This window comes from Ips typographus, linkage group LG3, assembly GCF_016097725.1.
Source record: "Ips typographus isolate SLU linkage group LG3, UJ_Ityp_2.0, whole genome shotgun sequence".
In the NCBI taxonomy this organism is placed as follows: domain Eukaryota; kingdom Metazoa; phylum Arthropoda; class Insecta; order Coleoptera; family Curculionidae; genus Ips; species Ips typographus.
Genome location: NC_138424.1, coordinates 9806577 through 9834110, shown reverse-complemented (window position 1 = coordinate 9834110; position 27534 = coordinate 9806577). Strand labels below are relative to the sequence as shown.

Here is a 27534-nt window from a genome sequence, read left to right as displayed (position 1 = left end):
TTTTACGGTGAATCGACAATCAAAGCTTTAAAATCGAATAAATCCGTTTCAAATATCAACGCCCATTGCCTATTTACCAATGTCCAGCTAGAACCCAATAAGATTTATCGAATGGCAATAATCGCCAACTCGGCGTAAAAAGACAAACTTTACTTCGGTCCGCAATAAAACTCTCGAACAAGGAAATATAATGAGATTTGAAATTGTCACACATACACATCAAAACTAAAATAGGAGTTTTCCTGTTTTATTTAAATCGGAAATTTTACGTTTTATTATTAGAGGAGCTTGTAAAATCTGACAAAAGCTTATCAGCTCTCAGCAGATTAGAGAATCACAACTTATGTAAATGATTCCCAAAGATTAAATCTAAATAAGCATAAAATCGTTTAACTTTTCCACTGGAGCCCTTTAAAGTCCAGAGTTTGCCCTTAATATCTGAAGTTAGTTATTATTCCCAACGAAATGTTAGGGCGGGTCGTGTCCATGAATATTTCTTATACCGTTTTTATGACACGAATAACTTAGTTTGCATACCAGAAAATGGCTGCTTGGGGCTTTGAAAAGCATTTATTAATATTCATCTCTAGCCTAGCATTTGCTGTCTTTTTGGGTTTGACCGACTTAATAATGGTCAAATAAAGAGGCTTTTTGATGGAATGACCGTCATTGACTTCTCAAACCTTTGAAGTAAATAAACAATAAAATTCATCATGTACACATTAGTCTTGATAAAAAGTAAGGCAAAAGGTAAAGATTTTTAACACAATTTAATCTAACACCATAGATTGCCGTGACTAAGTGCCATTAAGTTATACGTTTTCAATTAATTTTGATTGGATTGGTTCAATTAACGTGTTAATTTAATATTTTTGTTAGTGTGTGTAGTTTTAATAACCCCAAAGTTTTTATTAATTTGTTAATTAATTATTTCGCACTGCTTATGTATTTAATAATAACTCTAGCTCAAAAATTAGAAACTGAAATAATCCACAATAAATAATTTGATTCTGAACTAAACTTGAGTCTTCACAAAAAAATGATTGACAACATCTTTTCCAAATAACTTACTGTGTAAGACATGAACCGTTTGTTGTCCTCCAGCTTTTTTCATCCCTTGAGGCCTATTCGACATCGAGGGTTGAAAAGGGTCCCAGTGGTGTTTGTACAAAGGACAAGATTGGACGATTTCCATGTATACAAATCGCTTTAAACTTTAGTACTATGAATTTGATGAAACGATGTTTTGATTCTTTTACATTCTAATCCTGATATTGCCTGTTTTACTGTTGAAATTAACACTTGGAAAAGGAGAAACATTAATAACCAAAACCGAAATTAATCTAATCTGAAAGGTGTTGTGAGCCATACTAAAATTTTAACCCAGATAACAAAACTCTCAAAATCTCAATTTTTTAACTCCTGTTGTTAGACGTTTTAACGCTATTCGTTCACAACTCACTGGTTCTAAGTGAAATCATAATTTGGCAGAAAAAAAATAATGAGGCAATTTGCATTTTTACGTTAAAACAATTTTTCATCCCCTTTTTCGATCGTTAACAAAAAAACTTTTCGTGCTCGGTATAATCTTAACCTACCATACAATGCTTCTTAGAAATTGTCCCGTACTTATAGGACACTGTGTATATGCACTTATCGATCCTGTTAATTCTCCTTCTTATTCGAATCACGTTCTTTGTCTCATCTTGCACTCAGAACTTTTGAGGACGTTCCACTTTTTTGTTTATGTATTTAGCTAATCAGAAACTTTAAATTCAGCACGAGCGTTTCCGGTTGCTTCTTATTCCACTTTGGAATTCAAGGTTGTGACTATTATTTATTTTCCTTAATAATAATAGGAAGCTGCTATTTGATGGGGTATCTAACAGGCAATTTTCCCTCGTAATATCTAGGAAATCTCTCGCTACAGATTATCTGAATAATTTTAGACGGGGAGGATGGGATTTACGCGCTAGCGTTTTAGAGGGAGAATTCTTAATGATTCCTAGATCGCGAGACCAGAATAACTCCTTTAAGGGAATATGTAGGTTCACGTAAACATGACGAGAATTTTAAGGAAGGTTAGGTTTTATGTTATTGTGTATTACTGTCTCAAATTGGGTGGTTTTACGGGGTATCTCCAAAACTAGCCAAGGTAGAAGAATCCGGTTTTCGCAAACTTGTGCTCGATTTTTATGAATGCAACGATGGAGCAGTCGTACCTTCCACACCTGTCCTCGTTTCTGAGCAACAGGATGATTTTGAACTCTTCTGGTAATTTTTTTATTATTAGCGATGCAGAAAAGCTACAAATGGCTTTCCATAGAAACTAACGTAGAATCCAAATATTCAGTCTTTTTTGGAGCACATATTCGTTAAGATATGAACCAAACATATTTTTTTATCTGGTATATTTATCCAGATTTAGAATAAGCAAAAAATTTCCTTTTCAAAAATATAGAAAACTATGGGGTTAAATTTAAAAACAACGTATAAATCGATAATTTTAAAAATTATTAATTTAAATTAATTTAAATTGCTCCATGGAACGATCAGAAAATCACAATGTCACAATGACTTAATTTGACACTAGACCAAGTTTGCAAAAAGTGTGTTTTATAATCTTGTAGATAGTAAAATTCCCTACAACTTTTCCCTTTTACACTTTTATGATATTTTTCCAAAAAACCGCGTAACTTGGTTTTTTGGAAAATTTTTGGTTGAATTTGTTAGGGTCTATTACAGCACGTTTTTGTGCTTCGACACAGTATTTAAGAAATAGCTTCCTAAGGACGCCCTTTAGGGCATAAGTAGCCTAACATTTTGTAGAGCCCATAATTTCCTACAACTTTACTCTTTAACACATTTTTAAAATTTTTCCTAATAACCGAGTTACGCTTGGTTTATACACTGTGTGTAAAAAGTCCGGCAACCCTGAATTATTTCGCAAAATATACAACTTATTGAAAAATATCCTATATAAATATTGACGCACTTTAAACGTTTTACCGTTAGGTGACATTCAGGAATATACAGGGTTAGCCACAATATGGCAATGAATTGAGGTTATGTTTTTTCTTATGGAAGGACCATGTTTCAATGACATTTTCTGATTCGCTCTCTTATTCTAATCACATTTCATGTAACTTGTTGTATGGTTATCTTAAACAGTTTGGCAGCTATTTAATTAAATAAAAAAAATAAAATTAAATTAAATTATTAAATAATTTTAAATTAAAATTAAATTAAAATAAATTAAATTAAATAAATTAAATTTAAATTATATTAAATTAAATTTAAATTAAATAAATTAAATTAAATTAAATTAAATTTTAAATAATTAAATTTAAATTTTATTTTAATTTAGCTCATTGTCAGACAGTTCAAGGGGCACATTTTCAGCATTTAATCAAATAAAAATTTTTTACTTATTTAAAGTGTAGTTTTCTTTAATAATTAAATAGCTGCCAAACTGTTCAAGATAACCATACAACATGTTACATGAAATGTGATCAGAATGAGAGAGCGAATCAGAAAACGTCATTAAAACATGGTCATTCCATAAGAAAAAACATAACCTCAATTCATTGCCATATTGTGGCTCACCCTGTATATTCCTGAATGTCACCTAACGGTAAAACGTTTAAAGTGCGTCAATATTTATATAGGATATTTTTCAATAAGTTGTATATTTTGCGAAATAATTCAGGGTTGCCGGACTTTTTACACACAGTGTATAATAGCATTTAGGGCAAAAGTGCCCTAATATAATCTTGTAGAGAATGAAATTTCCTACAACTTTCCACTTTTACAATTTTTTCTTCTTCTTTGTCTTTTTTTTCACTTTCTTCTTCTTGTTCTTTTTATCCAAAAAAGAATAGATTTTATGTTTAATTTAATTTTTTTTAAGATCACGTGACATTTCCGCCATTTTGACATGTTTTATTCCAACCAGTTTTTCCAAGTCTACGTAATTTTTTTCCGGGCCATTTTGGTTTGCCTTTTTTAACATTTTTTTATACTTTTTTGTTCTGCAAAGTCACGTGACACACGCCCACACAATTCCGCCATTTTGATCGTTTTTTGATGGTGTCACGTGACCTTTGGCAGCTATTTTAAGTTTTTTCAGTTAATTAGTTTGACGGTTTGGCCGCTAAAGCGCGTCAAAGTTGACCATTTTTTAAAATTTTTTTGATGCCTTATTTCACTGAATCGTTAATATCTCGCTAATTTGATACACTCTGTGAAGACTTTTGTACATCAATGGATAGCTAATGAAATGGACTTTCAAACGATATGGCAACACTGTTTGATTAATTTATTGGTTCTGGGTCGCTAGAGGGCATTAAATTTGATGAATTTATTTTCTATTTTTTGAGTGCAGTGTTTGTCAGTAATGGGCTTTTTAAAGATACGACAACACTGGTTGATAGGACAATCAGTTTGTCCGCTAGAAGGCGTCAAACTTAACCAATTTTTCAGTTAGTCTTGAGAATCCAAGCAACTGAAAACAATTTTCCAATTTCTGGTGATATTTTAAAGATCAGAATTCACTACTGCTATTTTGGTGGTTTTGACCTGCAAAAACCGTTTCAGAACCTCTTGTAATAATTTTAAAATTCAGAAGACAGTTTGAAAGATACTGGTGACATTTTGGTATTTCGGAGCTGCAAAAATCGTTTAAAATCTTCTAGTAACCCGTGAAAAAATATTAATAATACTGAAAATACGAGGGTGGTTCCAAATTGTCATATTTTCAAAATCACCCTAAAACTCAGAAATGAAAGCAGCTGTACAAGGTACCATTGATCCATCGTTTCTTTCACAAAAAACCGCATTGCTCTATCTTTGCTAGTTTTTTGGAGATTCCGCGTAAAACTATCGAATTTGAGACACCCTGTACATATACACCTGATTGAACATTTTTACTTTTTTTCAGGTAAGTGTCTTCCATATTCAATACCAGATCTTCAAAGTAAGGTAATGTAATTATAAGTTACTAAACCATGTAATCGATTTGGTGATTTATCTATTCAGACTAAAGATAGAACGGAGAGCGATTGTTACAAGACAGTTACAAGTGTTACAAGCTGTTCACTGATTGCACAGACTTATGAACTTGAAAACTCCAATTTGCTGCACTCGGCATCATTTCGAAATGCATTTTAATCAGATTGAACATAATTTTTTAACTCAAGCTAAAAAAAACTTGGTAATACAGAGGGTGTGGCAAAATTTGAAGAACAATTTAGAATAAGATAAGATTTTTGAATAATTATTTTAGGTACTATTTACAAAACTAAATAGTAAACTTGATTTTTGCTCAAATATAGGGCAACAACTTCCCTGATGTGGGTTTTAAGGGCTCAACCACCCATATATCTCTTCAGCACATAAGTTTTTATCATATCTATGACCTAAACAGCTTAAACATTAAATGGAAAGTAAGGAAAAAGCCGACACTTGATGACAAGAACCCGTTTGTTACATGACGATATAAATCTGGGCCATCTTTTTTGTCGGTTTGATGTGGGCGTGTTAGTTTTACCATTTATTAATCCCACCCTCAACTTTTTCCCTAATGGAAAATACGACTTTTTGCCGTACTTAACAAAGAACTCGACATTAAAGTACTCCTAACTGCAATCCATCTCAAATTGAAATTCAGTCCGGGACGTCGTCGTTAAGCAGCGAGATGCAAATATCCGAAGCTGGTCCCATTTAAAAGAAAACGGTTTTAAGGGTTCCTAAAGCTAATCTCGAGTACATTTTAAGATTGATTTTAAAAGGGTCTGTCTCTAGATTAGCTATTTGCCCTTGAAGAACAGAAAAAAAATAATATTTTACACCCTTCAGAAAGCAGGTTGATAAGAGGCGTAATAAATTAGAGGGAGGAATTTAGAGACAAAAAAAGTTCAAATGACTAATTATGATTGTCAAAAAGATAAAGTGATCATAGAGTGTCAGATTAGAGTTATTTATAACAATTTACTCAAAAATATTACATATAATATTTTTTTCAATTATTACAGGAGTGGAAAATTTATGGTTTTTCATTTTTTTTTTAATTACAATTAAAAATCAAAATAAACTCCGACAACGAGTATGACGAAGCACTTGCTCACTTAAAAAACACTGCACCTGGCATAGACAAAGTGAAAAGCAAACTACTAAAAAGCTTAACTCCTGAAACCCACAAACTCATACTAGACTCACTTAACGACTGCATCAAATCCAACACAATTCCGGATACATGGAAAACTGGTATAATAATACCTATTCCAAAACCTGGACTTGACAACACACAAACACAAAATTACAGACCCATCACACTACTTCCAGTACTTAGTAAACTGCTTGAACTTATTATTAAAAATAGACTTCAAGAACAGATCGGACATCATATACCACCATACCAATTTGGTTTTAAACCAAAGCACTCGACTATACACCCACTTTTCATCTTAACCAACAACATACAAACAACACACCTCAACAACAATAAATCGGCTTGTTTATTCATGGACATAAACAAAGCTTTTGACAGTGTTTGGCATAAGGGACTACTCTACAAACTACATAGACTTAGCACACCAAAATACCTACTTTACACTGTCAGAAACTTACTGGAAGACAGACAACTGCACGTTCGAATAGACAACACACTCTCCTTTTCCTTCAGCCCTGAGCAGGGATTACCGCAAGGTTCACCTCTCTCACCTTTACTCTATAATCTGTACTGCCATGACATATACCACCATAACAAGCAAGACAAAAATCAAATTGACAAAACAGCATACATGTTACAATACGCAGACGACACAGCACTTATTGTTCATGACAAAACTACGACAAAAGCAGTTTTAAAACTACAATCATTTACTGACGACATCATGACATGGTTCTACAGATGGAGACTAACGCCCAACGCAACTAAAAACCAGCTTTTATTACTGAACCATCAAATAAAAAACGACTCACCAAACATAACCGCAGACGGACACACAACTGATCCCAAACAAGACGTAAAATACTTAGGGATAACACTGGACCAAAAACTAAAATTCACAAAACACCTTAAAAATGTCCGGACTGAAATTATTAAAAGAACAAAACACTTTAGGTCACTAACATACAAAAACAAAGGCATCAGTACCAAAACGGCAACTCAAATATACAAATCCATCTGTAGACCGGTCCTGGACTACGGACACTTACTTAGAGCAAACGCTACGGACAAGACTAAAAAATATACACAAATTACTGAACAAATTGCTCTAAGACTAATAACAAAAATACGACATCCTGCAAACCCACTACACAACCCATCCAACCAACTTCTCTACGAACGTACGAACATGACTAAAATAACTGACAGACTCATACAACTACAAACCAAGTGGAAAAATAACCCAAACAACTGGACAATTGTAAATCCACTATGCATAACAAGACAGACCAGACAATCCCGTTACCTATTCCCCGCTCTCACCCTATTAGAACATTTTAATTGAAACTATTTTTTATTTTTTTTCTTTTCTTTAGATAATTAGAAATAAGATAACCTGTACATATAAAAAAAAAACATGTATACATAGGCAGAAAGACCGTAACGGTCGATAGCCGTTTTTTGTTTTGAAAAATAAAGATTGTTTATATATATATATATATCAAAATAAACGGTTAACAGAGATGGGACGAAAGGTAACATTGGGTGAGTTTATTTGAGCAAATGTGATGTTATTTGACAGTTGGACATGTGACCACTTAAATATTGTCACACTCTTAATTTATGACGTTTTGTCTCATTTTGTGAGGTTTGCAATTGTATTTTCTTATAGATAACTTCATAAAGGTAAAGTTCAAAACCCCAACAAATGGCAGTTACGTCAATATCTTTTATTTCTTGCAAGCAATTTAATCGTGATAAAAAAATATATGGTAGTAATTACTGACTTGAGTAAATGTTGTCGTTTTATTAATTATACAAAAAATCTAACTAAAATAGAATGACGCAACAATGTAATACCTATAACATTTGTCACATTCAAATCATTTACTTGTCTATTAAATTCCTATTTTTGTTTAATTTTCCTCATACAGTGGCTTATTTCAAATATTATGTAGAACATTTCAAAGTGTCTCTCAGGAAAATTCTTTAATTTATTATAGTAAAAGTCCAAAAATTTAGAAAATGTGTAGAAGTTTAAATCTTTAAAAATGAAGGTTTTACATACCCTTGAAATTGATACAAATCCGATTTTTTGTACTTTTGGACAAGTTAAACGTAATTGGGAGAAAATCCTTAACGTGAAAAACTATAGAGCGGTTTTTCAAATATCTCATTTATGTATCTCAATATTCTCTAAAACATTTGTATTTAAATTTTCTTTGTATTTCTCCAAGCAATTAAGATAATAAACTCTACTCTATCGTTGTTACATACTCTTATTGGGAGGATTTTATTTCACTTAATAAAAGGTAAATAACCATTTTTTACAAGATACAGGGGGATTCAGGCTATTCTTGTCTGTGTTAAATCAGAAATACCATATTCAGTTTCACAAAAATTTGAAATCTTTTATATTTTGAACACTGCGTAGTGGACACTGTAGTTGGTTCATTAAGATTCATTAATAACTAGGTGATGTTTTAAGAGTTCTAGATTCTCTAGTAAAGTATGTACAGAGTGTCCCATATAAAATGCTCTCTGTTCTTATCCTTAATGGTGATTGAATTTTTTTTATAAATATGTACTACATTCAGGGTATTCATCAAGCAGTAAACTTACATCTTTTCAATGATGCTGCTCTACTATTTTCTGTAATCTTTTTATATGCGATTTTAATAATATACGGTTTGATACATCTGTGAGTCGTTTCGAAGATATTTACCGTCATTTTCAGGAAATTGATTAGGTTAGGTTAGATTAATATGTGCGTAATAAAATTTTACTATAACATTGTAATTTAGTAAATGCAGTTTACAGAATATACCAATGATTTAAAAAAATACCAACAAATCATCCACTTTTAGACTAAAGTTGGATTTTACTGTCATATTTAAGCATTTTTCTACTGTTTTGAGTATGTAATTGAAGTATTTTTTGTCTCAGAAAAAAGGCAAACAAATCCTCTTCTTTGGAATTTGATTAAAAACCCGAAGCGTTAGGTTACACTTCCAAATGCCTATTTCACGTCCAAAAGTCACGTTCATCCCTCTGCTGCTTTTAACTTAATGAAGCCTCTTTAAATTTCCCCAAGTGTTATCAAAACACTAATGACCTCGGCAAACAAGTTTTTCTGTTCTTTTGTCCCAACATATTCACTTACACGAGAATGTATTATTCACCTTTACAAAGGTATTTTCCCTACGGAATGTCGAAGGTTTATTACAGAGAGACGCAGTAAAATAAAATATTCCTATTACCCTGTACTCTCCCGTCTGGATACAAGTGGAATACGATTTTCTGGATCTGATTGCTTTCGAAACCGAAACAGGCAGAGTGTGCAAAAATAACGTTAAACTCGACCGACATTGTGCATTTAAGTTTCGCCAAAGTTAAATAAGATTCGTATAAGAAGTTAACTTGGGGTGTTAAAAATTCCGTTCGCGAATCCACAAGGTCGAAGTTTATAACCCTCTCCAACTTCTCCGCAAAATGTCTTATTACTATTAGTTTAATTTCCTTAAGTGCTCCAATCTGATTTTCGGAACTTTAAATAGTAAAATGTGAGTCATGCTCTTTCAAGTTATGAAAACCTCATTGCATTTACTCGGTGATTTGTGTGTTTGAACAGCGTATTAAAGTGGTAATTAATTAAACTATACATAACATGGTTTGGACATTAATTGGTCGTTATTTCTGATTTGTGGAGTTGCGGAAAGTAATTGTGCAACAAACAACCATATTTCAGATGAAACTGTAAAAAAAATTTTAAATGAATTAAGCTTGGCAAAAAGCGACATCTTTACTAGAAACACAGAACATTCTAGAAAATTGATATCGAAATAGAGATGTCAGAGTATGCTAAAAGAGGGCGCCACCATGTACCAAAAAGTGGATCAATATTGTTTTCTAAGATTCGTTGGTTTGAGGTATTGATCCAGAACAGTTCCAGGAGTTGGGTTAGTAAATATCAAACTAGATGGCTTTCTGAATTGTAGTAAAACCATAAAAACTTCACAGAAGCGCTGTCTTAGACTTTTACTAAAAAATTGTAACGTTATTTAAAGAAGGTTATTTCTTCGCATTTTACTGTCTTTTGAAAAAAAAGGTTGACAGAAATTATTATAAATTGTATATATTTGAATAATTATGTATATTTTAATTTATAGTCAAAAGTTATTATATAAAAAAACAGACAACCTTTAATTTCTTTTCCTAAAAGTGGCCACAGTATAGAATTAAATCAAAACCAATAAGTCACTTTTTCTTTAATTTTTCAATAAGGATAAAAATATTTATCATATAAAATTGATCTTGATTTTTATTCTTCTAGCCAACAGGTGGCGCTTTACGTTCTTTATTTTTAAACTTAATGGTTCTTATTATCTCACTTTCACTACTATACTGTTACACCCTTGTAAACTTTTTTAATTGTATATTTTCTCATTTGCTACTTATGTCTAACCCTAATTAGAAATTTTGTGGTCATTCTTCTTCTCAAAACTTATTCTATCAAAATTAGAACTGATGCAACATTTTTAATAACTAAACAAGCTAAAAGAAGTATTTAAGCTCAGAATTTAAGGTCAATTATGTCAAATTACAGAAATGGTAATTCTTTGATAAAATCGTATTTTAACACTGTGTAAGCAAAGAAAATAATATTTTTTAAATTACCGAGTTTGCAAATTAAAGGAAACTGGAATTATCAGAGCTTTACCATGACAGTTTAGATACAAGATGGCGGATCATTAAAAAAAGAATTCTTTTATTACAATCTCTTTAAGATAGAGCTCTTATTTATCCAAAAGGCTGTCAGAAATTGAAGATGACAGCCAGTAAGCAAAATGGGAGATATCAAATTGAAATGTCCGCCTATTTGTTCTGTCGTATCAAATAAATCTTAGTCAATATCTTTAAGATGAAGGTCTTAGTAATTGAACTTGAATTTGCAAAAATATCAACATTAATGTATCCTGTAAACGTCTAGTTACCGTTTTAGAAATTTAAGATAGCGGTCGTAATTTGCTTCCATGAAATTAAAATTAAAATGGTGGACTTTTTGTTTTATTACCTAAAAATATCTCAAACTGGAATTCAATGCTTCAAAAAATTCCCAAAATCTCGTCAAAAGTTCAATTTAAGATGGCGGTCGTAAGCAATAAAGAGTTTGCAATTATCATATTTGATGGTCATACACTCTTTGTAATTTTAACATAAAGATGAAAGATAGTGAATTTTTAAATGGTATATGAAGCTACAATAATCCATAATTTGCATACCAGAACAAAATTCCGATCATAATAACCCAAAGCACAGACATTCCAGTTGGATGTTTCCATAAATAGTGAATCTAATACCGGACGTAAAACGTGCAACATAACTAAAAAGCTAAAGTCATTTCTAAGTCGTATTTATTCGACGAAAAGCGCGGTTTTCCAACCACTGTGCAGGTCTTTTCACCGGCTTCGTAAATTAAACAAAAAGCGAAAACTTCTATTTGCAGCTCCACATTAAGCCGAAGTTTCCATCAAGATAAATCACGGGCTGCACTGCCATGTTCAGAACTGTAAATTTTAAATGAGTTTTCCTTATCTCCTTTTACAATTGTCTCGCTATTAATTGTTAACTTTGGTTAGGCCTATAGGAAACAGTGGCGGCGCTAACCGAACATTTTATATTACTCAGTCTGGAGGAGATTTCTGAAATGGACCAAGTTGATGACTCTTCATAAATCCATAATGGCGACCAGACGTCTTGCACTAGTAAAACAGAATGTTAAAATTCAGTGTGCAAAGTTGACTACCACTCTTGAATATTTTATTATGATAGGCAGATCATGTTTATTGATTTTCCCCCTTGCAAGGGGAAAATATGAGAGACAACATCTTCGCTTTTTTTTTTTGATAAATATAAATTGCCTAAATACAATTTGTATTTGGTTTGAAAAATTGGATACTAAGCGCAATTGACTCTTAATATCGACATTATTACCCCAGGTATTTTTAGAATTGAGTATTTGTTGCCATTTTATATTATTTGCTAATTCTTTTGTATGAGTGCCATATTCGATTTTTAAACAAAAAAGTAATGCGTTATTATGAATTTAAGTAGTCACAGGGTGTCCCAAATTTTAGTATAACTTTCTATGTGGAAACAATGTAGTAAACAGGAAAATGTTTTGTTTGTCAAACTTTATGAACCCTTATAGAATCGTTTACAATGTTATATTACCTTTTTAATTGTTTAATCACTTATTTTCATTTTTAACCCTGTTTAGAAATTGCGGATTTTAACAGCTTTCACGACGTCACGTGGTTTTTTTTGTGGTGTTTAATTTAGCATCAAGTTTAACTATACGCAAAAAAAATCAAAAGTGTGAAATCTGGCCAATCATAGCAGACCTATTGAGCTTTTCTAAAAATTATAGTAAATTTAAAAATTTTACGAATAATGGTACATAACCTAAAAAATTAAACGTGTTATTGGAATATATTAAATAAAAGAAAAATGTGATTTATTCTTAAAAAAAAAGTATTTTTAAGAATAAAGCGGAAGATGTAAACATATTATAACATATTAAATTCATGAAGTTATTAAGATATCAAAAAGCAAAAAAATACAGTTTATAAAAATCTTAGTAAAGTGCTAGATACAATTCATTAATAAAAGCGACAAAAACAGACGAGAATTCAAACATCAAAAAATTATAGGGAAGAAAAATAACTTGACAAAGAAACAATTACGACAAAACTTAAAAGGTATTAAGACAAAAATGCCAAAAAGTCGAAAAATTACATTCATGGAATAAATGTATACAGGGTGTTTCACAGAAAACATTAATATCGTAAAGTCAAAAAACAAAACATAGTTATGAAAATACTAGTTACAGTTCATAGTTTTGATCTACTTTCAAGTGTATGATGATGCTTTGGGACATAATTCAGCTGAATCAAGTCCAGGGTTCTTACTCTTGAAATCAGGGAATGGAATTCTCGATAGAGTTGATAGAATGTCACAGAATTGGATGACAAAAGTTTCTGCAACATTCTGTATATGTTTCTCTTAGTAACACTCTTGTTCTATCGTTTCAAAAATACTACCCCTGAACCATTGAAGAGTAAAATTTTCAGCTTTGGAAAATTGATTTGGCCATTAAAATTTGACTTCATACATTTTTCTAATTCTAACAAACAGTAAAACACAAAATGACAGAATTCAGGATAATTTACTTGTAACTTGCAATTTTTAGAGCTTGAAAGTGGACTATTAGTTTCAAACTTTTTAAAAGCTAGTTTTATGGGTTTTTTGACATTACTTCCAAGCTTTAAACTTAAAAATTTTTGAGTTATTATAGAGTGGATTATTCGCATTGGGCAGTTTTCAGGCAAAATGCGTAATTTAATAGTTCTAGGAATCACGTGACTCAAGGCATTGTAATGTAACACTGCTCCTTTGGACGGAGGGTTACAGAAACAATCCCTTTCCTAAGTGGGAGATAGTGGAATCTGATTACAATCCCTTCACACAAACTCAAATCAGCAGTTGTCTTATTTTAGGATTGGACGTTGATTTGGGCAATGTCATGACATTATCTTGCAACTTACACTAAAAGGCTTAAACCTAAGTTTTCTTTTGTTAAAATTTTACTGTATATTTTGTATGTTTTCAAATTATTGACATTCATGTCAAAAATTGAGTAAGAGACTTGTGAGAATTGAGTTTTGAATAACTTAACTTTACCAGTTCAGCAAAAATTTAGTTAGAACCTTGATTTTTGGCTCATTTTAGTACTTTAGTACTGTAAGTTTAATCATTAGGTTGTTCCTTGAAAATTTTAGAATTTCAAATTTCAAAAATTCTTTAACAAAATATCTGCATTACCCTGTTAATTAAAATCACCTAATTATTATAACTGACAAAATAAATACCTTTTTTTGGTAAATATATTATGTGTAACTTTTGGAGTTTGATAGGTTTACTAAAATAGCATTTTTGATTTTTTTTTACATATACAAGATTGCCAATATTACTACAACTAACTACTCACGTTAATACCGCAGAATTTCCTTTTATTACAATGTTTATAGATAATTTTCAATTGTCTTCACACCTTTAAAGAAAATCATAAAATACACATAATGCAAATAATAATTTGACACCACCAAGTGTCTGGATATCATGATCAATTCATTTATCATCGTATTCATATGGATGGGTGCCAGGAATTTCCGAATACGCATTGCCGAAAACGTCAATAAATTATCTTATCACCAGTTCAATATATGGAAAGCTATTAGCTTTTAATCGGGCAATTTAAACCCGAAAACGTCAGCACTCTCCTAGTAGCAATAAAAATGATCAACAACGAGTTTTGCATACCTATATGCAGGAAAATTTACGAGTGTTTTCACGTCTTCTTCGTGTATTATTCATCAACTGAATAATGTCAAGTTATTTTATTGAAATTGAATAATACAGTCAAAATGTAGGCAGATAACGCCCACCGTATAAATAAACGAAATTCTAGGGGTAAATTTTCTAAAAGCGACCTTCAGACCGGAATTTTCGTACATTAAACAAAATCCAGACGTGTGGGAATTCGGTCAGTCAGTAAAATCCAGAATTTCCGAATTTTAAGCTCCGGTCAAACTTTTGAATACTTCATAAAGTTTAAACGTGGAAAAATTAAAATGCTGGATGGTTTTCGCATTATTCGGTTCAGCCAAGATGCAAATGTTGTGTTATGTTATTAAGTGAGGAAAACCGTAATTTACACAAGTGATATTTAGTTCAAGTAATAAGTAACTAAGATTGTCACAAGTTAGATATCATCAATCAAAAAATTAAATGAGCTAGTTTTGTCAAAGACCAACATCTACTTTAGGCACATTTACTACCAGAATCCTATTTTATACAGAAATCTTGAATGTTTCAAAATGTATTATAATTTTGATTGAAAAAAGAACAATTGCGTGTAATGGCGATGAAATATCAAATATGTAAATTAAGGCAACTTTCATTTGTCAAAGTTTAGGTTTTCAGTCGTATTTAAAAGCCTTAAGCAATTTTCAACAATTCTTAAGCCTGGTTTATAAAAGAAAATTTAAATTTAGCTGTAACTCTAAAAAAATATGGTGTTCATAAAAGAAATATTTCAAGTCTTAAATCAATGACTGCTAAACGCCAAAGTTGTCGTTTGCGCTCATTTGACATAGGACAAAAATATTAAGTGACATTCGGGATTCCCACATACCCAGTGTTGTGATTTTGGAATACACAAACTCAAAAATAGAAATTGGAAAAATCAAATATTACTAGGCTTCAGTTTAACCGTAACCTTTAGCTGCCAGGAAAAACCATAACCAAATATTCAAATTCAAAACACAAATCAGCTGATTGTGTCATTGGGGACGCTTGCGCAGTAGCAAGATGATTTAACTTTAGCATTAACTTTAAGAAAATTTAGAATTTTAAGTAAATCCAAGGTCAGGAAATACAGCTAAATTTAAGGTTAAAGTTAAATTTCATTTATGAACGTCTTGATTTAAAACCACTAGTCTTATTCTTAAAGTTAATACTAAATTTAATGCTAAATTTAAATTTTGTTTTATAAACCAGGCTTTAGACAGTTTATGGCGGGTGTATTCAAAAAGGCGCCTTAAATCCCATTTAAGCTAAATTATGCTTTGACTGTGATAGATTAAGGGCCAAATGTCCAATAAAAACTTAGTCTAGGGTGTTGAAATATGGATTGGCAAATCACCCTTACAATTTTAAGCAATTCATATACAAAGTTTAGAACCCTTGTAGAAGCCTCTGGCCCTTTTTAGACGATTTTTCAATTGCATTTAGAGGTCTATGGAACTTTCAAATGGTCCAGAGGGCACTGGCAATTTAAATCAGTTCTGCAATCCTCCGGCAATTTCTAGAAAGTTTGCAGTATTATTTACAGAGCTTTAGCACTTCCAAAATAGTTCTGGAGGTAACAAGTTAAAACAGTTGTTGGAAAGTTTAAGACACTTGTAGCAATCTCTGGCACTCTTAAGGAGGGTGTCAGAAGCAGTTAGAGGGCTCTGGCAGATTCAAAATGGTCTTAGAGGCCTCTGATCCTTTAAAACAAATCTGGGAGCTTTAGATCATTTGTGGAAGCTTCTGGCACTTTTCAGAAGGTTGTCAGAAGCAATTAGAAGTCTATGGAGTTTTCAAAATAGTGCTAGAGGCTTCTGGCAATTTAAAACCGTTCTAAGATAGTTTAAGGCCGCATTCGTTTTCAGGTTCCATGGAGCGAGCAAAGCTTTTTTGACGTCACAATGACGTAGTTTGACAATTGGTCAATCTATGGTTTTGCCAAATTACGTCATCGTGACGTCAAAACCGCTCTGCTCGCTCTATGGAGCTTGAAAACGAATGCGGCCTATGACAGTTGTAGAGTGCTCTGGAACTTTTCCGATAGTTCTCAGTAGTATTCAGAGGTCTTTGGCACATTAAAAATGGTTCTAAAGACCTCTGACCACTTAAAAGACTTGAGAGGTCTCTGACACTTTTTAGAAGGTTCTTAATAGCATTTAGAGTTCTGCGGAATTTTAAAAATGGTCCTAGAGGACTCTGGCAATTTAAATCAGTTCTGGGAAAGTTTAAGACACTTGTAGAATCCTCTGGCAATTTCTAGAAGGTTTGCAGTATTATTTACAGATCTTTGGCACTTCCAAAATGGTTCTGGAGGCAACTGACAATTTAAAACAGTTCTTGGAAAGTTCAAGACACTTGTAGAAGCCTCTGGCACCCTTTACAAGGTTGTCAGTAGCAGTTAGAGGTCTCTGGCAGATTCAAAATGGTCTTAGAGGCCTCTGATCCTTTAAAACAAATCTGGGAAGGTTTAAAACACTTTAGCTTCTGGCACTTTTCATAAGGTTATCAGAAGCAATTACAGGCCTTAGGAGTTTTCAAAATGGTCCTAAAGGCTTCTGGCAATATAAAACCGTTCTAGGATAGTTCAAGACAGTTGTAGAGGGCTTTGGAACTTTTCAGATAGTTCTCAGACCATTCAGAGGTCCTTGGCACATTAAAAATGGTTCTAAAGACCTTTGACAACTTAAAACAACTTGAGAGGCTTCTGGCACTTTTTAGAATGTTCTCATTAGTATTTTAAGTTTCTCCCTAGAGGCCTGGCAATTTAAAACAGTTCTGAGAGAGTTTAAGACACTTAAACAGTCAGAAGTCACTGAATAGAGCATATTAGTAGATTAGATTTACTTCGTTATAAGTCTCGAAATTGAGAAAAAAATATAATATTGAGAAATTAACATTGTAAACCAGGATTTCTGAGAGGAGAGGGAATAGTTGCCAAAGTTATTAACATTTTGCAATACATTAGTAAATCTTCAGGTGGGAAATATTTAAATTAACTTAAAAATTAATCTTAAGTTACTTGATTATTAAATTACAATATGCATATTTTTGCGTATAGTTATAAGCAGAGCAGGTTTACGTCGTTATCATTTGACCTAAATCATTGAACAGTTTCAAAAATACAATCTGGAAAATTACTTTGTAAAAACCTGAGTAAAAAAGTTCGTAAGTGTATTTTACTTTTTCAGATATTTTAAGCATATTGAAAAGTATACAGGGTGCTTAAAATAAACTTTTTTTAGGGTATAATTATCATTCTGAAAGAATAATTCCATATGTAACAATGTAGAACACATTATTTGACATTCAATAATGAATTACTTAATTTGAGTTTATCGAATCAGTGACGCTGAAATTAATTTAATATAATGAATCCGCTTCTACGATTTCATTATACAAACCCGCTTCGTATGTACTTTAAAAACCAACCGGACTTGACCGGAATATTAAAACGACAATCATATCCGACTAAATTATGCAACCGACAACGCAAATGAATTTCCTCCCTCGAGTATTTTTTTTTTGTTTACGATTCAGTAATTGGAAATTTCCAAACTTGGATCAGTAATAAATTCGCTTTATTTTATCGCGATTCGTATTTTTGCTATTGTATTATTATTATTATGCTAATATTTATAATTCACTTTGGCTTGCAGTGGAATTAATTAATAGAGTTTGGAGGACCTAAAGTTTAATAAATAATATGATTAAATATACGCATTTTACTGTAAATATGTTGTTTTGGGTTATAATAAAAAACATTATCAAACACTGACAGTGAAAATTTCCTGATTTAACAACAAACAAAAGTATAAATTGTGCGTAATTTTTTCAAAACAGCTTGTTTTTCGACAAAACACCTGTTTAGAAGCCGAACCTTTAAAACACCATTAAGAGAATAATCCCTGAGGATATTAGGAAAGTTTTGGGGAAAAATAATAACGTCTAGGAAAACTTTTTAATCGTTGCCGGCGAGGATGTGATAATATGAAAATTTAGTCTTGACGGGTTCCTAAAGAACAAGAGATAAACGAAACTCTGATATTAAACTTTTGTCCTACCTTGGCTTATGTCTCCTGGCAGTTAGCGTAAGAATTGTACCGAATGCGAAACTAGCTTTTCGATTTTACAATACTTTTTAAGAAATTACTAGTTAGCTAACTGAGTTTAAATAGATCGTTCCGAAAACAGAACTAGCTACAGCATGGTAATTGACTCAATTTGGCTCCAAAAGCAAACTTGCCTACACAGGCGAAGAGGAATAATTGAGTTTCGATCTTCTGTTAGAGAAATTATCGACTTTGTAGGAACTGAAAGAAGGAACACGTAGATCTTTGTCGAGCATATATTAGAAAGTTATCGTGAAAGCTGAACTTCCCAGCAGCAAATTAATAGAAAAATAACCAGTCTGTCTAGAATTCCATTGTGGCCTAATGTCTAGTCGCAAACATCTGCATTAGCAAAATTACTAATGCAAAATGGCTGTAATAAATCGTCTCCGTACATCCGAGGTGTCAAGCAAAATTCTAAATGAAAAATTACGTGGATTATTCCTGTAGGAGAGAATTTCCTGAGGTTTGACTTTTCCACTTTATCCAGAATTATTATAAACAATTTCCGTGTAGTATAAACGACCTAACCAATTGGATCAAAAAGTCAACGAACTGTTAACACTATTTTGCATCGACGATGACGAAACTCGACTTGGGAAAATATATGCTGATTTGGAAAACTCTCGAGCCTGGTATCAGTTTTGTTATTCGATTGGAAAAGCATTTTACAGCTTGTCACAATTTACCGCCGATAAAATATTCGATCGGTCGTTAGGAAAAACGGAAATTTTCCCATTTGACGAGAGATTTTTCTAGACGTTTATCTGTTTGATATTCCTGTGAAATAGCTAAAACCCAGTAAATTCAGTTTCGACTAACTCTCAAAAAGGTCTGGAGTTTTTTGTGTAAACCTTGTTTATTTTACGTTAAAGTCTGAAGAAGTATTAAGACTATAAATGATATAGAGGAATTATAAAAAGTACTTTGTAGATTGTGTGTATAATATCTAATTTTTTATACCTTAGCAAAGTTTGTTTAAAAATCAGTCTTGCTTAACAGCTAAACTCAAAATGGAATTCGTGCAACTTTGAATTTCCTTTCTTATACAAATAAGAAAGCTATATTTTTGATACTTTGGAGATAGTCAATGGAATGGCAGTTATTGTGTTTTCAAAATAAACTTATAAATTTAAAGTAAGTGGCTGTTGTAGTTTTGGTTTTATGAAGAAATTCCAAGTACTGGTGGATTATTTTCTGTTTTTTGGTAATCAACAATGGTAATAAGGAATATGAACACAAGCAAAATTAAAAAATAAGAATGTTTATTGACAATAAAGAAAATTAAAAAAATATATATTATTCTAACACTAGTGTAACAGTTAAATCTAGTAAGTATGTAAAAAATAAACCAAACTAAAATTCTTACTAATCACTATCTTCACAAAAGATGCTTCAAGTGTTTTTTTTTTGCAGAGATTTTTTTTATAGGGTGGAAATAAGTGAATGTCATTGTCAACTACTCCTCTGACGTCAATTTGTTATTTTTTAAATTGTTAATTTTATAATTAATTTCGAAAATACATGTAATTTGAGGTCCAAGCAAATTAACATTACTCATAATCAATACCTTGTCATTATTTTCATATTTTTCACATTTGATTGCAACTTCTTCCTGAAGATTTCTTAGTCATTATTTTTTATTAATGAAAATAGTGTCACTATCAAAAAAGTGTGACTTTTAAGATTTCATTCACCCAAATTATTGTTTTTGGTGAATGGTTTAACAAGCTCTGTTGTTGAGACAATTATTTATTGTAATTGAATTTCAGCTGTACCGTTCCTTGAAATATAATTTAAGGAAATTTAGACCGCTTGGAATTTCTTTGGTTTAAGAAGCTCTTTCCTCAAACAACTTATTTAAAAATCAGTCTAATAAGGTTTGTGTAAAAGGAAGTCTGTTGAAAAAGTCGAAATAATTTGAATATTTTATAACATAAAATAAAAATAAATAATAAATTAAAATTTGTGTTAAAACAACATTCTTCCAATATGGAGATGATTATTACCAACAAAATTCTGGAATGGCAATGGGTTCTCCATTGTCTCCAATATTAAGTAATATTTTTATGGAACATTTCGAAGAAAATAACATTAATAATTTTAATTATAAACCAACAATCTGGTGGAGATATATTGATGATGTTTTCACAATATATCCATTCGGTAATGATCATCTCAAACAATTTCTAACTCACATAAACTCAATAGAACCCACAATTAAATTTACAACAGAAACTGAACAAAATAACGAACTTCCATTCTAAGACATTCTAATCAAAAAAGACATAAACAAATTTGAAACGAAAGTATACAGAAAACCAACCCACACAAATAGATATTTAAACTACAAATCCAATCATCCAATAATGGTAAAAAAAGGTATTGTAAAAAGTTTATTTGATAGAGACAAAATTATTTGCAATAATGAACAATTTAATAAAGAAAAATTATTCATTAAAAATGTTCTAAAAGAAAATGACTACCCTGAAACATTTATTAATAAATGTTTTAGGGATTTAGAACATCCAAAACAATCTGGAAATCAAAATCAAATTTTACCTTTTACTAACCTTTTTATTCCTTACATTCCAGGTATTTCTGATAAAATCAAACGAATAGCTAAAAAATATAACATCAGAACAATATTTAGAACTCAAAACACATTAAGATCACACTTAACTAAAACAAAACCTCACAATGAAAATGAATCTACAAGAAACGCGATATATAAAATTCCTTGCGAATGCAATCAATTTTATATTGGTGAAACCTCCAGACCTTTAAAAAAACGTATTAAAGAACACCAAAATTATTTAAGAACTGGAGACTTTCACAAATCTAATATATGCCAACACGCGTTTGATAATGATCATAGAGTCAAATGGAATGAATGTAGTATCATAGACAAAGAAACTTTTTCAAAAAGACGTAAAATAAAAGAAAGTGCATATATTAGATTAAACCATGACTCCTGTGTTGCTACATCCTCTATTAATATTGACCAAACTTGGTTAAATATTCTAGAGGAGGAGATAACACTTGGTCATATCAAACGAAACTGAAATTTCTTGTAATTTTGTTTTCATTATAAAACCCACCTTTCACTACAACAATAGATAACCTTTTCTATTGGAATGACAAAAATCAAAATTTATGTCAATTTTTATTGACAAAACCCTTCTCAGAGTTCCAAATTGAACATTATCAGGTTTAATATTTAATAAGTTGTTGTTTTCTGTGTTCTGCCGCTGTGTTCTTTCTTTTTTAGATTCTCTGAAGACGGTGGTAGATTTTCCACCGAAACGTCAGCGTTTTTAGGTAACAAGACCGAGCCTAAGTCAGTGGTCTTGTGTTGGGACGACTAGGTTAATGTTATTTTCAACTTGGTTGAAAATAGTGCGAAATTCCATTTTCCCAACAAACCTTTTTTGTGTGAGACAGAAAACCCAATAAACAAAGAAAAAATGAGTAACTCGTCTCAACAAACATATAAAACATATCTTAAACTATCTTGTTGAAGCACTTATTTTTTTTAATAGACATTAACTATTTGCTCACGTGAAAAATCAAACTATTTGAATAAGAGCACTTTGGTGTATTCTGTCACTTTTTGACGTGTAAACTCCTTGAAGACAACTTTAAAGACAAAACGCCTAAATGTAATCTTGTAGACCATGACATTTGCTAGAACTTGAATTACACTTTTTCATAGCTCCTTAAATAACGGAGCTACGCTAACTTGAAAAAGAGCACTTTGGTGCATTTTATCTTAAGAACAAATGATAATATATTTTTTTTTAATTTACTTTAAAGACATGTTCTTTCATTAAGAACATAGAACATCAGGAATATTTATAGTTTCTGCTAAAATCTTTGGAAGAGATTTATTTTTATGGTACGCTACTATTATTATTATAAATCATGAATATCGATCTAAATAATTTCAAAACTACTTACAAATTTAAATTTAATGAAAACTGTTATATTAGAATATCACGCAAGACACTACTAATAACGATTACCCTTAACATGGTTAGGAAAGTGGTTAAGCGGATTTATGTACGTACTTGCCGCAAATTCCGTTTTGATAATATCAGTTTACCGATAACCAATCAAAGCCATGCGATGTAAATTCCTTTCTGCCTCGTGTCTTGCAGGAATGGCATCAGTATCCAGTGTAGCTACCTCTAAATTTATATCGCCATTTAACTGGAAGCCTTCCAGCGTTTTATTGAGCTTTTAGGATTTATTTCATATCTATCATTGAAGTGAAATGTTTTCAGGACAGGAGCTTTACAATAGTGCCAGTTTAGAGAAATTGTGTCGTTTATCAGTTTTCTTCAAAACACACAGGGTTTCAATTGTAAGTTTAACACAAAAATAGTAAAAAAAATAATTTTGAGTACTCAGAGAAAAAGTTATTTAATCCTTGAAACTCAAACATCAATCTACTTGTAACAATAAGTTGTAGAAGTTTCTAACCAGGTTGTACTTAACCTATTTTGCAGCTATAATTACTTTAATTATATTTTGTGTAGTTGGTGGGTAATGTTTCTTTACTTCCCTAATTGGTTTTCAGCTAATTACGTTAAACTTTTATTAACTTATTACTTTATCCTACTACGTCACGGAAATTTCTTGATAAATTACTTCTTCTCGGCAATATGAATTAAAGGGTGTTTTCGATTTTCAATACGAAATGTGTTCAATTTTGTCCCAAAAATATTCTTATTGAAAAGTAGTTTGTTCATATAATGTTTCATCTTATTGTATCTACAGGGTGCCACAAATTCCTGTCTAAGTATGGAGATCTCGAAAACAGTAAGAGATACAGAGTTGGTTAAATGGAGGCAAAGTTGGATAATTTGGAATTCAATCTTATGCCGTTTTAACATTTAAAAAAATTCGATTACATCCGAAAATATCCGAAAAAATCCGAAATTTCGGAAAAAGGTTTTTATTTTATTGTAAGCTTATTTGATGGGATAATTTAAATTTGTTGACCCTTTGTTATTGCAACATTTTTCCTCTAGAAACTGACATAGTTACATTTAAAATCCGACGTTTCGGTTTTTGCCAGGCATAATCAACTTTATTTTTTTAAATGTGACACTGTTTTTTTAAGGCAAATTTTAAAAGTGCTTTGTTTTTTTGATTTAAATGACGTGCAACACTTGATTAATCTTTTGAATTTTGGGATATAATTTGCTGAATTAATAATTACTGATGATGATTGCCCTTACTCAAAACGCATGTTGTTAAATTGAATACATTAGTTTGTATGCTGTAAAATCTCAAAATTAAAATAAATAAAATAAGTGATACCTACTTTTAAAAGTTGCAATGACAAATTGTCAATAAATTTAAATTATCTCATCAAATAGCTTACAATAAAATAAAAACTTGTTTCCAAAATTTCATATTTTTTCGGATATTTTCGGAGTGGTAAAATAAAAACTTAGTAAAAACTACAATAGGAATAACCGTGTAACGGACAGAGAAACATTGATATACGGGAGACAAAGACAGAAAGCCTAAAAAAGACCAAATAGACAAACATTTTGCTGCGATGTTGCCAAATTCCTCTCTGAATTCGTAATCGGGATTTATAATTTTTCTAACAATTTTATTTAGTTTGATGTCTACTCTGTTAGCCATAAAAAAAATTAATACGTTCCCACCTTAATCTGTCATTAACGTTTCCAAAATATTAAGTGACTACGTTCGAAAATTCCAATAATAACCAAAATTAGTGGTTCTCTAGTGTCAATGTCTAACTTAACCTAACTAACTAATGTTTTGACAAGTGTAAATAAATTTTGTCAGGTTGAAACCCATAGTTATGGTATTGGTTTGCGTATTGGTCGAGCGTCACAGTGACATTTTTATGACAGATCAATGCTTTTTGTGAATATGACACGTTTGACAAATTAACGTCAAAGCTAAGTTACACAGTCAAATGTCAACAAACTTTAAAACTACAATTATGGACATGTAAAGTAAGTAAGTAATAACCAGGAGTTGGATTTTGACTGATGCGCTTCATGTGACAACTGACAGCTGACAACTGTCAAACCACTGTGTTGAATAAGACTACAACTGTCATTTCATAAACCATAAACTTCTAGTGTATTTTTTTTTCACAGCTGCCAAATTCCATTATAGACTAGCTTAAGTTGAATTTTGCTCAATTAATGGTAAAATATCATTCCAAGCAGCACTTTATAACTCTATAAGCCGATTTTTCCATTGCGCTTTATATGACAGCTGTCTATTGACATACTAAATCGACAACGGTGTCACAACTGTCAAAAAGTCTACCATAAAAATGCAAAATAGTTTGTTTTTGCATTTTTATAGTTTTTTATATTTTTAGTTTGTGATGGCACAAACTGCAATTTATATAGCCATGAAATGACTTTTACCACTTACATGAGTCAACTTTCAAATGTTTGTTCTAATTAAAATTTGTTTAGTGGGTTTTTTATAGTTTTTTTTTTTACTATTACATCAAATATTTTGAAGGAAGGGAATGTTGGAATGTTTTTTGTTCAAAACTTTAAACACAATTTTTGATAAATTATCTGTTTATTGTAGTATGATTATAATAATTTGGAAACTTGTTTTCAAACAAACCTCTAATTAAAACACTTTTTGTCATCTGCAATCCTTACCAAAAACGTCATTTAAGAACTTATCTGTTTGAACCAATTTTAAATCATTTAACGACAACTTTTTGAGATAAAAAAGAAAATGGACATAAAATGGCATGAAAAATGGGTAGTATCCAAGTCAAAGTATACCTATACAGTAAGCTCTCTTTCTTTTTGTCCAAAAATATGATTTAAAAAAAAAATGCTTAAATTTGGCGTTTAAAACCTCAAAGAAACTTTTTGTTATAATACTGTGCATATGCGTTATTTTGAGGCTGAAATGGGACAACACTTGAAAGTTTTGCTTGTAATATGAAATACCTTTGAGTTATGATTTTTTTGAATTTATGCAAGAGCAATAACCGACTAATTTAACGCCCTCTGACTTGCCTCAAGTGATGACAAGTTGATAAAAACCCTTTAAACCTCACTTTCACCAAAAATTGATTATGCCAAACTCGGTGCAATATTTGTAATTTTTATGTTTGCGATAATATCTATGGATTTTAACTTGAATAACCGAGTAATTGAACGGAAAACCAATCACCACAAAAATGGAGAAAATACTGTTTATGCCAAAAATAAGTGTGTGGTTGCAAATTGCAATATCTACAAAATAAAGTTTTTAGTTCATAACCTGCTAAACGTCATGTGACCTAGGCGAAAACATCACGAAAAATCAAACTCGGTTATAGTATATTCTATATTAAGAGCGGAAAGTATATATTTGCCGCTTGCACATGAAATTTGCAGCTTGAGGCGAAGCCGAACGCTGCAATCATGTAAAAGCGGCAAAAGTACTTTTGGCTCGAAATATAGACGATATTTTTTCGACGACTGCTGTGGGGTGGATTAGAAGGACAACTCACATCATTTTCGTCGCTCGAACTCATTGTCACCGATAAATCACTTTGACGGAATGTGGTTATTTCAAACAGGTATGTCAAGCGTTGTTATGGAAACGCCGAAAAAAGTTGGTGAGTAGATTGTTAGTAGAAAGCGAAAACGCCCTAGAGCAGAAAATCTCTCTTTCTGCTCGCGCGCGGCAAATAACCCCTTTCTGCTTCTAAATGGAAGCGTACATGAGGTACTTTCAAAGTAAGTCGTCGAAAAAATCTATTATTGCTTATCTTCCAATTTTGACAATTGTAGTTTGCAGTTTGTTCTAATTTTAAGTGGTTTCAAAACCTGAAACCCAATTAGAAAAAAGTTTTCCAATGTATTGGAACGTTGATCTTTACTAATAAATCATTTGCCTTTCTGAATATGGTAAAAACATTTGCAGTTTCTCACAATTTCAGTTCAGCCAGTGACTTTTTAGCGTATAATGCTAGGGTAAATGTGCAGCAATTGCGTAAATCTCTGCAGAGTGAGTGGTTTTTGTGGTTGGTCAAAAAAGCAGCTGTCAGCTTGCTGCATTTTCTTATACACAGTGCTGTGATTTACGCAAATAATGCACATGTGAATTAAAATCAAAACTAACCATGTCACATTATCAAAAACAATAATGTACTGAATTATTAAATCCCACACAAACATTTTGGAGGAAGAGGAGAAATGTTTTACATTATTACATTATTCGCTATTTTAATTAGTTGATTCAATAGCCGCTGAAAAGCAAAACATCAAAATTCTCTTAGGATCAACAATTAATCGTCCCTTTTTCCCCTGAAGCGTGTCCAGGAAACCCAAACGTCATCTATTTAACTATCTATTCCCTCCAGTGGCGAAATGAATAGGTCCGGGAGACAAAAGGCGACAATAACAAGTAAAGGCGCCAAAATACTACCAGATGGAAAGCACCGACTTACGTCCCGGCTTGTACGACGTTTGACCCGCATTCGGGATAAAACGGGAACGTAACTCTGGAATAACTTCTGGAGCGGACGTCCCGACATGGATTCAGTCGCAAAGCGAATTTTCCACTGTTGTGCCAACTTGATCACGCAGCTAAAGCGCGACCGTTCAAAGTTTTTCCGAAAGTTTTTTTGTGCGGTGATGAACTTGAATTTCTAGTGCCAATCATGTATTATTTTATGACTGGAGTGGTGCAAAATTGCGAACAAATTCTCAGGTAAATTTTGGTTAATTTTAAAAGAAACGACTGTCATAACGCGACAAGTTATGACAACCACCGAAATAAAAATGTTTTGCTGCTACATTGTTAACTTGATGGCTAAACAGTGTG

General features: G+C 31.7%; 2 protein-coding genes across 5 annotated transcripts in view; both read left to right on the top strand.

The window, feature by feature from the left end:
* Nucleotides 1-27534, top strand: part of Syt7 (Synaptotagmin 7) — a 233725-nt gene that overhangs the window by 58215 nt on the left and 147976 nt on the right. Inside the window, exon 1 of one of the 4 annotated variants that reach the window (XM_081974771.1) lies at nucleotides 27105-27420. The exons of the other annotated variants lie outside the window; for them this stretch is intronic. Within the exon in view, the coding sequence (XP_081830897.1) occupies nucleotides 27371-27420 (50 nt within the window). The 5' untranslated portion in view covers nucleotides 27105-27370. Of the gene's footprint in view, nucleotides 1-27104; nucleotides 27421-27534 lie in introns of those variants that run through there. 4 annotated transcript variants of the gene reach the window in all.
* LOC145725871 (uncharacterized) overlaps nucleotides 1-27534 on the top strand; it is a 211107-nt gene that overhangs the window by 94486 nt on the left and 89087 nt on the right. The window lies entirely within an intron of this gene.